Source organism: Canis lupus, chromosome 27, assembly GCF_011100685.1.
Source record: "Canis lupus familiaris isolate Mischka breed German Shepherd chromosome 27, alternate assembly UU_Cfam_GSD_1.0, whole genome shotgun sequence".
In the NCBI taxonomy this organism is placed as follows: domain Eukaryota; kingdom Metazoa; phylum Chordata; class Mammalia; order Carnivora; family Canidae; genus Canis; species Canis lupus.
The window spans coordinates 20,953,906-20,969,908 of NC_049248.1; the positions used below are offsets into that span (position 1 = coordinate 20,953,906).

General features: G+C 41.7%; 2 protein-coding genes across 2 annotated transcripts in view; one reads left to right on the top strand and one right to left on the bottom strand.

The window, feature by feature from the left end:
- Positions 1–3,222: 3,222 nt before the first annotated feature.
- SPX (spexin hormone) lies at positions 3,223–11,922 on the top strand. The gene is made up of 6 exons (XM_038577913.1): positions 3,223–3,228; positions 3,814–3,894; positions 4,085–4,142; positions 5,115–5,177; positions 6,100–6,183; positions 10,631–11,922. Exons 1-6 carry the CDS (start codon positions 3,223–3,225, stop codon positions 10,687–10,689), a joined length of 351 nt encoding a protein of 116 aa, XP_038433841.1. The 3' UTR covers positions 10,690–11,922.
- Positions 11,923–14,850: 2,928 nt separating this feature from the next.
- Positions 14,851–16,003, bottom strand: part of GYS2 (glycogen synthase 2) — a 49,751-nt gene continuing 48,598 nt past the window's right edge. Inside the window, exon 16 of the mRNA XM_038576155.1 lies at positions 14,851–15,826. Within this exon, the coding sequence (XP_038432083.1) occupies positions 15,605–15,826 (222 nt within the window). The 3' untranslated portion in view covers positions 14,851–15,604. The remainder of the gene's footprint in view (positions 15,827–16,003) is intronic.

Below are 16,003 nucleotides of genomic sequence, written 5' to 3' on the forward strand. Positions count from 1 at the left end.
TAAGTCTAAATATCAAGTGCTCAAATCCCAATCTCTCTTACAAAAGTATTTGCAGATACCAAGTTTATCTGTTCTCTCCCCAAACTCCTTGATATTTCTATGGCTAGCCATTCTCCCAGCCACACAGACTCCAAAGTTTCATTTTTATCACTAATATCCTCTAAATCTTTACTATTCGAAATATCCTAGGATCAGTAGAGTAATATCTATCAGCATCACCTGGGAGTTTATTAGAAATGCAGAATTTCAGTGGCTCAGTCAGTTGAGTGTCTACCTTAGGCTCAGGTCATGATCCCAGCATCCTGGGATGGAGCGTCGCCACCCCCACCCCTGCCGCTCAGCGGGGAGCCTGCTTCTCCCTATCCTTCTGCCCCTCCTACCTGTTCATGCTCTCTCTCAAATAAATAAAATCTTTAAATAGAAAAAGAAAAGAAATGCAGAATTTCAGACCTCATCCCACTTGTACTAAGTCAGAATCTACAACATTCCCAGGTGATTCACATACATATTAATTCCTGAGGAACTACTAACATTTAGAGGAAAGGGATTATCTTTCTTATTTACAATAGCTTAGCATATGGTGAGTATTCAGGTCCTTGTTCAGTATCTGCCTATATATGTAACTGTTTCACCTGGATATCGACATTCTTTGCATCCTTTCCCTGTCACATTCTACACATTTCTTCTTGCAGTTACCTTCTTTTCAGCATCATCAATGTCTCCTCCTGATCATCTCCATCAGCATATGTGTTATGCAAATGGTTTGTTAGTTGTCATTAGGGGAAGCCGACAAACCTGATTTTAGCAGGACACTGCAGGTGGTATCACCATCCTGGAATCTGACTTCAGCACTGTAGGCAGTATTGCCCCCACAAACAGGCTTACCACAACCACTGCTGCACCAGAAAATGTTTCTCCTGATTCCAACTTCATCCAAGCTCCCAATTTCCCATCTGAGGCAGCGTGTCTGATTGGGGAAGCCTGTTTCATATACCCACATCCTACCTGTTAGGGTTGCTGACAAAGTAAGTGTCTGGCATTTTCACCTTGTACAATGAAGGAAGCCTCTGCCTCCCACAGAGATTCATAATTCCATAATTCATAATTTAAGGCATTTTAGGAATTCCTTAAAAATGAAAGGGTTCAGATATTACCAAAAGGCAAAAAAATAATACGCTTCCACTACTCTCAAATATCTCATCTTTAAAAAAAAAAAAAAAACTTCATTTTCCTTTCCTCCTTTTAGTGAAATGTAGTGAGGCTAACTTAAAAATGCTGAACTCATCCTTATTTCCTTATATTCTATTTCACTAACAACACACTCCAATCTAGCTTATGTTCTTAAAAACCTTCATATTTCCAAATCCAGTGCACACTTCCTGGTGCTCATCTGACATGACCTCTCAACAGTGTTGGATATTCTGTTGGCTTCCATGGTCTTGTGACCTCTGAGAATTTAACTTTTTTTTTTTTTTTTTCTGATGGCTTCACCTCAATTTGCTTTCCTGGCTCTCCCTCTGCTCATCTCTAGATGTTTGTTTTCAGAGCTCTTCCCTCTCATCTGTCCTTAACTCCATTCACTTTCTAAGCGTTCTTGTTCAATCCCAATCATTTTCCTGCCTTAAAATTCTTACGATTCTTTTTTTTTTTTTTTTATGATAGTCACAGAGAGAGAGAGAGAGAGAGAGAGAGAGGCAGAGACACAGGCAGAGGGAGAAGCAGGCTCCATGCACCAGGAGCCCGACGTGGGATTCGATCCCGGGTCTCCAGGATCACGCCCTGGGCCAAAGGCAGGCGCCAAACCGCTGCGCCACCCAGGGTTCCCCACGATTCTTAATTCTTAAACTTGACCATTTCTGCCTTTAGAAAAAATCTGTAGGCTGGTGGCCTCTTTGCTGAACTCTGCAGAGTTTCACATAGCCAACTGCCTACTTCACACTTAAGCTTAATGTATGCTTCAATTTTAATATTCAAATTTAATTCACCTCTCTTAACTGTCTCCTATGAACACTCTAATTTCAGTAAATGGCTTTATCATACCCAGTGTTTAAGCCAGAAACCCAAGACGCATCCTTGATTTATTTTTCTTGGACTCTCACATCCCATTTATCCACAGGTTCTATATTTTCTACCTCCAACACACACCCCAAATTCATTTATGGCTTTCCATTCCCTGCAAGTATCACCCAAGTCTAAGCCATCATCATCTCTTGTTCATAACCGTTTCCCTATGAACTGGCCCATTTCTCCCTCTCCAACCTTATTTCAAAGTGCTCTCCCCTATTATCACCCCTTAACCCACTCAGCTTTGGCCTCATTGGTCTCCTCCCCATTCCTCAAACAAGACATTCTTTACCATCCCAAGATTTTGTCTTTCTTTCTTCTGCCTGTTACACTAATTCTCACTCTGACTCATCTCATGTCTGACTCTACCTGATATTACAGAACCCCCTCAATGCTGCCTTCCCTAAAGTACTCCACCACTTATGATATCGCCTCACTTATTTTTACTTCATAAAGTATTTAAAACATTTTCAAATTACCTTATTTACCTGTTTATTAATTTACAATATTTCTCCTCTGACTAGAAAATAAGCTTGAACATAGCAGAGACCATGTCTTTTTAATGCATGGCTGTGTCTCTTGAACTAAAAGGAAAAATGTTTGATACGTAGTAGGCATTCAATAAGTGTTTATTAAATAACTGAATGGATACATAAGTGAAGGAGTGGTGTCAAATTCCATCAAGATTCCCTGACCTTTTTATTTTTACCCAAAGGATTCATCTTTAGTCATCAGTGATAGCTTGATAGCTAGCTACACAAGACAAGTTTGCTTACTTGATTCATTTACTTCTGATTCAGCCTGGGCTTGTTAATAATTTTTTCTGCTACTAATAAATACTTTGGGAAGCTAGTGGCAAAAGCAAAAGCAATGATGCTGATATATTCAGAATATCTCCTCACCGATGTGGTCAGTATCTAAATAAATGATGTCCACTCATCAATCATTTATTTACTTCCTGCAAACAAATCTCCCTGGAAAAATTGTCAGATCCTCTCAATCTTGAATATTGACAAGAATTCCCTATTGACTCCCTAACTCTACTGAAGATCAGGAGGGGTCCCTGACACTAAGATTTAAAAGCTCCACTCTCAGAGCAAGATTAGAAAACTGACAGGTAAAGTTACAGTTATCGCAGGCTCTGGAAAGGAGCTGAACATGAAGGTAAGTAAAAGTTTTATTTACTGGAGACTTTTAAGCTATTTGTAAAAAGCTTTATAACTTTTTACCTATTTTATCTCTAGTAAGCATTTTATAGGCTAAAGGATATTTAAACAACATGCCTTAAAATATCAATCATTTGATTTTGCTACCAAAAAAAATCACTCATTTGGGTAATAAAAATAACACATTTCTAATTTTTTTTAAAGATTATTTGTCTATTCATGATAGACACACAGAGAGAGGCAGAGACATAAGCAGAGGTAGAAGCAGTCTCCCTGCGGAGAGTCCCCTGAAGGAACTGAATCCGAGGGCTCCAGGACCCTGGGATCAAGTCCTGAGCCAAAGGCAAGGCTCAACCACTGAGCCACACAAGCTTCCCTCTAAATGTTTTTTTTTTTTTTTTTTTTTTTAAGAATTCTTTGTAAGTTAAGTAGAAGGTAGACTGGGAATTCCCCTCTCCTCCACATACTGAGTATTATTAAAACAGAGCACATGGAAAAGTAAGAGGTTTGTCATTGTCCAGGTGTCACGAAAGTATGAGATGCTATAGGCACAGAAATTACTTTCTTTGATTTTTTCTTGTAGGGACTCAGAAGCCTGGTGGCAACAACCTTGGCTCTTTTTCTAGTGTTTTCTTTCTTAGGAAGTTCCAGCAGTGCGCCACAGGTAAGCAAACGCAAAACCTGGGGCTCCTAGGTGTTCTTTCTTTTCCTTCCTTCTGACCTTCCGTCCTTCCTTCCTTTTTTTCTTTTTATTTCTCTCTCTCTTCTCCCTCCTTCTCTTCCTTTCTTTATTCTAACAGAAGACTGAGCTACAATGTCTTACTAACTGCTTTTCTCTTCTCCCTGGGTTGTAGGGACTCTTTGAGAGAAGGAACTGGACTCCTCAATCTATGCTCTATCTGAAGGGCGCACGTAAGTTCCAAATACTTTGCTCTTCCGACAGCAATAAAGGAAGATCCTTAGGGGTGCATGAATCCATGGGATAGGTGTGTGGGGAGAGAATAACATCGAGTTTGTTCCCTTAAATAATCGAAGCCATCCTGGTCTTGAAAAAAAAAAGAAAGAAAGAAAAAAGAAAAAGAAAGAAAGCAAGCAAGCAAGCAGGGGGTGTGGCAATGGAAAAGAAAGACTGATTATTAGAACCTCTCCATCCCGAACTGGGGCGTTGCTGGCTCTTGCCGCACAGGAAGACTCTGGAGTGTCCTGGGAAACACCGCATGGACCCTTGAACCCGACCACTGATCATTTGCCGCGGCGGGCAGGGCGCCGGCAGGGCGAGAGCGGGGCGCGGGCAGACGCATGCAGGGTGCAGCAGGCGTGGGCAGGGCGCGGGCAGGGCGCGGGCAGGGCGCGGGCCGACGGGTGCAGGGTGCAGCAGCTGCGGGCAGGGCGCCGGCAGGGCGAGAGCCGGGCGCGGGCAGACGCATGCAGGGTGCAGCAGGCGTGGGCAGGGCGCGGGCAGGGCGCGGGCCGACGGGTGCAGGGTGCAGCAGGTGCGGGCAGGGCAGGAGCGGGGCCCGGGCAGGGCGCGGGCAGGGCGCGGGCCGACGGGTACAGGGTGCAGCAGGTGCGGGCAGGGCAGGAGCGGGGCGCGGGCAGGGCGCGGGCAGGGCGCGGGCAGGGCGCGGGCCGACGGGTGCAGGGTGCAGCAGGTGCGGGCAGGGCAGGAGCTGGGCGCGGGCAGGGACCGGGACCCGGACAGGCAGGCGCGGGGGCAGGGCGCAGGCAGGGCGCCTGATCCAGCCCCGGGTTGCACGCCGAGCTCCAGAAAACTGGCAGTCCAGGGCGGACCCGTCGCGCCTTGGGGACTCCCGGCGCTGAGCCCAGTTTAACCCCGATGTGGAGCACCCGGAGGGCGCTGAGCCCCACGTCTCGCCTTTGCAGAGGGGCGCCGCTTCATCTCGGACCAGAGCCGGAAGAAGGACCCCTCGGACCGGCCGCCGCCGGGTGAGTGAGCGAGGGAGGAGGCTTGGGGTCAGCGGCGACTCACCGCAGGACCCCCGGGCAGGCCGCGCTCGGCAGGGTCGTGGCTCCGGAGCCGCATCGGGGACAGCCAGCCGGCGCCCAGCTGAAGCCGCAGCCGGTGCCCCGCTCTATGGGCGGCAGAGGCTGGAACTGAGGCTCCCGAAGCTGAATCCCGTCTCGGCTGCTCCGGCCCTCTGGTCCCGGGGGAGCTATCCGAGCCGGGCCGGGCCGGGCCTGGGGGTTCACCTTCCAGGAGGAAAGGAGTGGGAGCGAGAATGGTGCAACTGCCTCGAAAATGTACCTCCCCTTTTATCGCAAGACCTTTAACGATTTCCTTTTAAATGTTTTTGTTGTTATTAGTACTTTACCTGGAAACTTCAAATGTACGCCCCTATTACATTACTAGAAGGGGCTCTAAAGCAGTTCAAAACCAGAAATAGTTAATAGATAGGGGCCATTAAGAATAGGGCCAGAGACTTATTTGCTTTACTCATGTAAGAATGTAGATTATTATTTCAAATAGCTTTGGACAGAAAGAGAGAAGTAGCTCAGGCTCCCAGGACTATCCATTACATCTAAATATTTCCCCCCAAACAGTGCATTTTATGCTCTGAAGGGTGAAATTATTCAGAGTAATTTACCTTAATCCATCCTCCTTTCATGAAATTCTCTGTAGTATATAAATTCTCTTCCATACCTGTAATAACACAACATAACCAATGTAAGTAACATCCCAGAGAAGTGTAGAATGTTCCAATTCATAAAAATTAATCTTCTGTGTAAAGAGGGGGGTGATTTGCTAAGGGATCAAGTCTCTTTCAGAAGGTTTTTCGATGTATAGCATATCACAGTAGGAATATTTAAATGCTAATAGAATCTGTGTATACTTTTTTTTTTCCTCCAGAAAGGCGAAGCCCAAATCCCCAACTACTAACTCTTCCAGAGGCAGCAGCTCTGCTCTTAACTTCCTTGCAGAAACCACAAGAAGGTACAAGTATAGTGACCTCTTTCAGCTGCAGGACAGCATAGCTTTAATTACTTTTGGGATTCTGTGTTGAATACAACAAAGTTGCCTTTATTCAGATTTTTTAATATAATTAACAGTTGCTCCCAGCTCCAGAAACTCAGACATGTTTATTATATAAACATTAGTACATTACTCATTAAAGGAATCCCCGGGAACATAAAAACATTTCCTTGAGGACACTGGGGGATTTCATATTAATTTCATAATCCAGAGCCTACCCTAACCTTGTTTCACTTACAACCAAATGAAATTGCTGAAAATGAACTATTTTATATTTGCATATAGCAATATCATATGGTTCATCCCAGTAGATATGGGCCAGTTCTAATTCCAAGCCTGTGTAATTTTCATTACATTATACAACTTCTTCTATACAAAGATTAGGTGTATCTTCAATTAGAGACACTCTGCCCATGTAGCACTGAAACCACTAGTTGAATTAAGGCATCTTGGTAATAGATAAGCCAGAGCTTTGGAGTATATAACAGGCTGGGTTCAAATCCTGGTTCTGCTGCTCTACCACCTGGATAACCCTGAGTCTTAGTATCATTTCTGGTAAAATGGAATAATTATACACATGTGTAGGATTGCTATGAGAGCCAATTGAAACAAGATACATAATTTTAATTACTATTAACAAGAGATCATCAAAGCATAATAAACAGACCTAGAATTTTCCCTCTCAAAAATTGAAATGATGCCATCTTGTGACATTATTTAAATGTTTAAATATTTAGAAGATTTATAGTGAGGAGTCTGATGTTCAAAGCACAGGCTTCTGGCCTAGTGTTCCGACACTTATGCTAATAGAGAAGACATATATATCCTCTGGGCCTAGTATTAGATGGACCATGCGGGGAAAAGAAGAAAGGAAGGGTACTTTCTGGCTTCAGGCTTATGGTTTTCTTGTGAAAAAAGTACTGATGAGAAGTAAATGCAAGAAAGTGGGTTTGGGAGCCTTCTGAACTCAGAACAAGGACTGAGTAGGTGGGTAGAGGGGTATAATCCTTAACTCAGCACATATGCACTATGCCTGCTAGGTGCCAGCTATTGCGACAGGCAGAAAAGAAAGCAGATTAAGGGTAAGCAGGAATGAGAACAACCATTGCAGCAAAAAAAATAGGGTGAGAAGCACCTGGGTGGCTCAGTTGGTTAAGTGTCTGTCTTCGGCTCAGGTCATGATTTCAGAATCCTGAAATCAGCACCCACCCCAAGGGGTCTCCCTTCTCAGTATGGAGTCTGCTTCTCCCTCTGTCCCTCTCCTGCACCCGCATTTGTGCTCATATGTGCTCTCTCTCTCTTAATAAATAAATAAATAAATAAATAAATAAATAAATAAATAAATAAATAAAATATATATATTTTAAAGTAGAATAGCAGAACGCAGGCGGAGTGGTTATATCAGGGCTAGGATGATGATTATCTGCTACTATGACTAGTACCTTGAGCTAATAGTTGTTGAGGGCTTACCATAATGCAGGGGGGCCAGCATGTGATATAGATTAATACATTTAACCATCATAGTGACCCAGGGGGGTAAGCATATTATTATCCACACTTGCCAGGTGAAATGGAGGCACAGAAAGATTAAGTAGCTTGCCCATTCTTCTACAGCAGGTACTTACTGGAACTGGGATAAAGAACAAAGGTAATTTACTCTTTGAGAATCAGTAAAATGCCCTCTGCATTCAGAGCATAGTGATGATTCAGTGAAGAAGGCTGAATGTGATTATGGCCCAGAGAGTAACAATAAGAACTGTAACAATTGGAACAATACAGGAAGGTCTACTATGTGCCAGATGTGAATGGGAATCTTTCGGGCTCAGAAAATTGAACCTTTATGAGGTGTATTTACTTTCCTAAGGTTACGCAGTTAGTAAGAAGCTATGTTGGGATTTTACCTCACATCTCGTTGGTGTGACTCTACAGCACTCCCCATTATGCCAGGCCAGCTGCCAACTGCATTGTCTCCAAGAAGACAGATCGCAGAGGGGAATCAGGGAGAAGCCAAGGAATGTGAATAGAAACTGCAGGATTGCAGAGATGAGGAGCAGCCAGTCAGTGGGAATGGATGGGGAGGCTCCACTCTAAGGAATACTGGAAAGAAGAATAAATAACGTGGGATAACTATTCACTGAGGAGATGAAAGGGAATCCAGAGTCAAGCCCATTTTGAAATGGTGATGCTGGCGATGAATGAACATTTCCATGGGTATAATTAAGGTTCAGTCTGAGATGACAGAGATGGTCCAGTGAGTAAAAGTGTGTAGGTCAGTGGTTCTCAACTATCCATCTATGGACTGGCTCCATAGAGTTAACTGGAGAGCTTCCTCAAAATACTGATTTCTCAGCCTTAGACCCACCAGAGATTCTGACTCTTCAAAACTTGAATGAGGCCTCAGAATCTGTATCCTTGAGAAGTTACCCCAAATGATTCTGATGATTGGGCAGATTTGGGAACAACTGGAAATGCAGAACCAGTTAATAAAGGCTGAGCCATGAAAATCGAAATCTCTTTAAGGCTTGTTCAACAGCTGAGGCCTTAAAGGAAAGGGCAGATCATAAAGGATTTGCCTCAGAGAGTACCTAGAGATTAAGGGAAAAGGAGGAAGGTCGTATCAGTGAAGGGACATTTCAAGGAGAAGGCAGGAATGTTAAGAGAAGAACCCGAATAATAGCATATCCAGAAATCAAGGGTGGAAAGTTTCAAGAAACGAGTGATGAAAGCATCACATGTAGAGTAATGGTTAGTGAGAGAAGACATCAACCAGAGAGGAAGATCGTGTTGGCTAGGTGGGGTCATTGAACAGCAGGCCACAAGATTTCCGCTCAGCCCCTGCTCAGTGACACCACTTGCTACTGTCCTGCCACTTGTGAAACCTTCTTGAGAGGGAATTTGGGACAAGAAGAAAGCAAGTACTAGCTAGCATGGCAATCAGAACTCTTGCAATGAAAAGGTGAGAAATAGCTGGATAATGGGTAGAGGATGCTACTACCTCCAAGGTGATCTTTTCTAAAATCAACATTTGGCGCACTTACTATTTGTTGAAATTAGTAGGAGGAGACTGCTGGTAAAAATGGATCAAAAGAGAAGTTTTAGATTTGGTTGCTGGGAAGATGCATGGAGCCAGAAAAAAAAAAAGAGCTAGAATGGAAAGAGGGAAGGTAATTTTAAGGAGGGAAAGAAGGATCTTCATTCCAAACTTTAGGGAAGACTTTGGAAAACAAATGTTGCATTGGATGTTAGCTGACTAAAATTTAAATTTAAAAAAAAAGGAAAAAAAACTTTAGAGAAGGGTGGATGATTAAAGGTCCCAACCTCAAGTCTTTCTTGGAAAAGAAATGTATTTTTTTGCTCACTGATGTTTCCAGAGTAGCTTGTTTCTGGTGATGAAATAAGGAAACACAATCTACTTGCTTAAATTGATGGGAAGTTTTGAATTTCCATAAGATATGTTAATTACTAGCCACCTTTAATATTTCTATTCTAAAGTACCTAAGTATTATTTGATAGGCTCTTATTTTATAAGGTGAGTTATTTTAGTTCACGATATACAAGAATGCCCTTTTAAAAAAAAATATTTTATTTCTTTATTCATGGGAGACACAGAGAGAGGCAGAGACATAGGCAGAGGAAGAAGCAGGCTCCCTGTGTGGAGCCTGATGCAGGACTCAATCCCAGGACCCCAGGATCATGACCTGAGCCGAAGGCAGATGTTCAACCACTGAGCCACCCAGGTGCCCCAAGGATGCCCTTCTTACTGAATTTTTTTTTTCCTTCTCTTTAAAGAGCAGCTGTTCCTGAGACTATTATTCTGGCAACTCCTTCTCCCTGCCCTATGGTAGGTTTTAGTTTTTCCACCCATTGTTACAGTCTCAGGTAACTGCTGTCATCTGACTCCTTAGCTACCCTGCCCCGGAAGTGATACCTCATGCTCTAAAATTTGGCAATTTCATCCAGCCAACAAGTGTCCCTTCTCTTTGTCTCATTTCCTCCCCAGGCCTAGTCTAGCTCAGTAAATAAGCAGAATATGTGCAAAAGTGCAAATAAGACACACTGTTAACAGGAAGTTACCAGAGACAATCGAATGGTTCTATTGGTGGGTATTTAAGACATGAGGCAAGACACATAGCCTTTTCGGATTGCTACCAAACATAGCACATTACAGTTTCATTCATTTTGGAGGAAGTCTGATGTGAAATGTGAGTTCTGTTATGTGTCTTGAGCTGAGGAGGAAGGTTTTTAAAACCCAATCAATCAAAACACATTTTTTCAGATTCTCAGTAGCAAAGGGCAGGGGTTAATAGAATTTAGGAAACTAAATGTTTATTTCTTGAGGACCTCTTCATCTTATCCCTTCCCCTTTTAAAACACAGGGAAATGTGTTTATGTATTTTTTTTCTTACAGCTAGAGAAGAAAACTTTGATCAAACCAGTGTCCTAGAAGACAGTCTACTAAACTGGTGAAAATAAACCAGATTATAGTCCAATACAGTTCCATTCTCGTTGAAAACATGAACCATGTAAATAAAGCCCTTGCACCCTTTTACTCCAGTTGTAATGATGGGAACATGCATAACCAGTTTTATTCTTCCCAGAAGCAAAGGTAATGTAGGGTTCTTAGCTGAGAACATCATTGCTTCTGGTCCTGTTTAGGTCACCTTGTGTCTTACTCCCATTCATAATTATAAAGCTGGAGACTCTTTAGAGCATGCTTTCTATTTATTACAACAAATATCCATCTTGATCTAGTGGGTCTTAGTCATTGATTTTTTCATTCCCTTATCCTTTGCATTGTCTTGTACTCAGCTGCAAACCTCCCTCTCCTTTTCTGCCTTTTGTCCATCTCCGTGGTGGGTGAGGTGGGGAGCATGGCAGGATGGGAAAGAGTAGAGCGTGTTCTCTTAGTGGTTCATCTTGGAGACTAAGTTGTTAGGAAGAGAAGAGGGATGGAGGTGACTAGGAAGAAGCCCTGAATAAGAACCCTTCAGTGTAGCTGCTGAAGGGGAGAAAAGGGAATCTGTGAGGCTGGTAGAGGGTCCCACTGTGGGGAACTCCCATTTGCGCTCTTTGGGGATCACCCTGAATTCAGGAAGTTACTGGGAAATAAGCCGGAGACACACTCCACTCCTGTGTATATTGTACAAAAGGAACAAACCGGTTTTTCAGAGATGACTCATGTTCCTCAGCTAAATAGACTCTGCTTACTCTAATTAACTAAAGCTCTAGGCTGTATTTTACATTAAAATGTTATATAAAGGCACCCCGATAACATCAGTATACAGTGATATGCCTAATCTGCTTCTCCTCAAAACTATGAAAACTGTCTGAAGAAATACATATGCACAAACACACAGACACATCCACAGCGAGCATAATAACCTATTTATTTGGAATTACAATATGATCAACATGTTAATTTTTTTTCACCTAATTAGTTGAGAGTTGTTATTGATAAATGTCATAGTGGAAAGTATTGTTAATTCTTACTGTCATCAGTATATAGTCATTATTCAGTAGCTAAAGGATTTCTTTATGTGAATGTACCTGTACCTTGGAATTACAATTTCACTGTGTTATGAAATTAAAACCCTGCTTATAAGATTTGTCTGTATCTTGTATCATAACTGAACAATGAAACTATATTCAAGTAATTGTTACATTTATCTCTTCCAAAAAATATGTTAACATTAAAAAATTATGTGGTATCATAATAGGCATCTGTGATTTGTTATGATTTGACTTTAAGTGGATTTTCTAGATAATACCTATGTCCAGTTTATTGAGATTTTGCTCATCGATATAGGTGTGTACATACTGGCTATTTAAATATTATGCTTACTCCAAGACTATTTTAAAACCCCAACATGTGAAATAATTCTTCCCACTACTAAATAGAAAAATCTCAAGCATTTCACACTTGAAATTTAAAAAGTTTTCAAAAACTTTCCAAATAAGCAACAATTATTAAAACAATACAGTATCGTATTAGAATACAATTCATATGATATATAGTACCAAGTATTGTATACGTGCTTGAATTCCTTGAATATTGTTCTGCTGTACAGATGTGCCTCATTAACATGGTATTTGCATACAAGCCCCTATGCCCAGCTGCTATAACATTCTATGTCTCTTGGAATATCTTTGCAATTCTCTTTATTTCTAGATTTTTCAAAATTGAAATGGACAAAAGATGTTCACATTTGTAGGGCTTGTGTTTTAAAACTGGGTGGGCGCCTGGGTGGCTCAGTGGGTTGGGCATCTGCCTGCGGCTCAGGTCATGATCCCAGGGTCCTTTGATTGAGCCCCAGGTCCTGCTCTCTGCTCAGCGGCGAGCCAGCTTCTCCCTCTCCCACTCCCTCTGCCTGCCCCGTGTGAAGCTGGCAATTGTACCCCCCGTGTGACTTCACATAAGTGTATCCTCACCCTTTAGGCCTCCCCAAGTACATTTGACCAGTCCCTCTCCTGAGTCCTCCTTGTGCCCTGGGAAACAATTAGCAGAGCACTTGCAACATTTGATATTCTCATCAGTATATGTAAAACCAGCTCTGCTCACCCTAATTCTTAACATGGAAGGAAGAGGGTGGTCCAATGCATTAAAAAAGTCTTCTGTTAGCTGGTCAAGCACACATTGACTATTTTCTATAGTTCCTGTACTCCAGCTTATGAATACATACACTTTAAAAACATCAATTTTTCTGTACCTCTACTCCCAGGGAGACCATTCATTTGTGCAGCTACTGTATATAAGGTACTGTGCTAGAAACAGTCTTCTACTAACAATCCTGTCTGTTGCTCCTCATCTGGCTTTGTCAGTCTTGGGGAGAGGACAAACAAATGACTGGAGGAAGAAGATGGAATCCAGGGGCAGCAGCTCTCGGAATAGAGGAGCGAGTGCAGGGTGGAACTAGGCGGCTCAAAACCAGGTGTTCGCAAGTCTGTGAATTTCCACAAGCTCTATCATTTGTACTCATTTCTAATTAGAGAACTGTTCTTCCATTTTTTTTTAAAAAAGCACTTGAATTTTAAAGTTTTATATTAAGAAGCTATTTTACTGGGGCTCCTGGCTAGCTTAGTCAGAAGAACATGAGAATCTTGATCTTGGGATCATGAGTTTGAGCTCCACATTTGGTGTAGAGATTTCTCAAATAAATATTTTTTTAAAGAAGCTATTTTACTGAGGAAACCTCATGCTTTCAATAACAGTGGACTAGCCAGTTACCAACCACGGATATCATTTGAATATACACATTATGCCACTTTACTAGGAATATATTTTTATGGTTATTGTAACATTAAACCTCTTTTTATCATGAGATTTTTCTGACACTTCAGCGAATGAGTATTTATATTGTAATACAAATCCCTCTCATATTTTCTGATTTCCTGTGCAGACGTTCCCAAACTGCTCTGCAGACATTGGGTTAATTGGCATCGACAGGCATTTTTCAAGGATTAGGTTTTAGGTAATTTATTTCTCTTTTTCCTGAATCTCTAAATGAAGTGAGTTTGCAACCATCTTCCACTGTGACCTGATTTGTGGCTTATGATGAAGGTGGATACCTTCATCTACTTTTTCTTAACAATGGGGCAGACAGTAGGAGAGCTGTATTACAGTTTTCCACTAGGGCAGCCCCAGTGGCCCAGAGGTTTAGTGCTACCTTCAGCCTGCAGGTGTGATCCTGGAGACCTGAGATCAAGTCCCACGTTGGGCTCCCTGCGTGGAGCCTGCTTCTCTCTCTGCCTCTCTCTCTCTCTCTCTCCCTCTGTGTGTCTCTCATAATTAAATAAAGTCTTAAAAAAATTTTTTTTCCAGGGGATCCCTGGGTGGCGCAGCGGTTTGGTGCCTGCCTTTGGCCCAGGGCGCAATCCTGGCGACCCGGGATCAAATCCCACATCAGGCTCCCGGTGCATGGAGCCTGCTTCTCCCTCTGCCTGTGTCTCTGCCTCTCTCTCTCTCTCTCTCTCTCTCTTTCCTTTCCTTTCCTTTCTTCCTTTCCTTTCTTTCTCATTGCTAAGTAATCTCCACACCCATCATGGGGCTCAAACTTACAACCCTGAGATGTAGAGTCACATGCTCCACCAACTGAGCCAGCCAGGCTCCCCAGACTAAAACTTGTTTAAAACTTCTGCAGAGAAGAAGAAGGAGAAGGAGAAGGAGAAGGAGAAGGAGAAGGAGAAGGAGAAGGAGAAGGAGAAGGAGAAGGAGAAGGAGAAGGAGAAGGAGAAACCTCTGCAGATCCAGGTCAATTGATATGCCAAACAACCTATTCATTGTGATCTAAGTGCAATAATACTTAAGTTGTGGAAATAATAGTCCAAGAGTGAAGGTGCGGTTTGTGGATTGTTTCTTTTTTTTTTTTTTACCTATATAGATTTCATTACATTTAAAGCATAAATATGTTAAACTACAATCATTCAACAATGTCTCTAAGCACATCATGGATGTGTTAGAGACATTGCCCTTATTATAATTAAGTAGACTGTATTTTCTTTTTTTAATTTTTTAAAAGATAGCTTTAAATGTTATACTTTATAAGGCACTATTTCATAGCAGGTATTTTATACAGTTTGTCTTATTTAAATGTCTAAATAAGTGAAAACGAGACATCAATGAAAGCTTAATTGATATTTTGATCTTAATATTAAATATCGATATATTAATTTATTTGGATTTTAAAAGACTGAAGACTGACCAAGTTTTCCTTCCAAACAGCTTTCCTTTTAAAGAATAGAAAAATTGTTACAGTCAGATGGTATAGTGCAGATGGTAACATCTTCCCATCATTAAGTTGAGAAGTGACCTTGTAAATATGAATTACTATGTATCAGGATCTGGATTTAAGACAGCTTTTTTCTTATGGATTTTTTATTGTGTTCAGAGCTAGATAGAAACTTATGGCTCTGAGTCATGTGAAACATGAAAATAATCACTAAAGATCGAGTTATTTAAAATATGGGCTCAGATCAGGATCCCTTTTGGGGAAAATAGGAGACTTGTTTGGTAGATACAGCAGTTGTATAAATATTAAGCACAGGATTATGGTGATGCTAATTTCAAAATGTACACTAGCAAATGAAAATTCTTATTGCTTAAATTAACCATTTTAAAAATACTTCTAGTCTTCCTCCTTTAATGAACACTCCTCCTCATGCCTAAATTTACTGGGAATAAAGGAGTGGGGGAAAGAAAATAATTTGAATTTTATTAGAAATTACCAAATTGCCATTCACTTCATCTTCTCCCCTTCATAGGCAGAGAATAAATCCCGTTGTAACATTGAGAAGAAGAGAATGAAATGTGTAGCACTTTCTTTTCTTTAAATAATCACTCTTCCTCTGTTCTTACTACATGAGCTCTGTTTGACCAGCATGGAATTCAGTTCTTGTATTCTCCATGCAGCTTCTTCTTCCCACGAGGAACACGGCCCAGAGAAAATGGTGACTTGATATTTAACCGATCCCTTTCAGCCTCCTCTTCCTCATTGTATCGCTCATCCTCTTCTTCATCTTCCACATCACTGCTTTGAGGACTAGAGACCTGAGACCCTGAAGGGGAAGGTGGAACTGAGGAAGGCCTGGGGTATTTAAATCCTTCGGTCTGCCAAAGATAAAAATAAGTCACAAACTTGTAACAACTTCTTGATTTTTCAATGATGTAAACACTTTGCATATGCATTTAATATAAAACATAGTTGGATATTTTTTGTGGTCTGTTCAAGGGCTATTATTATCTTTGATTCCTCTTGACTCTGGTGCCACCAAGCTCAAGAGAGAT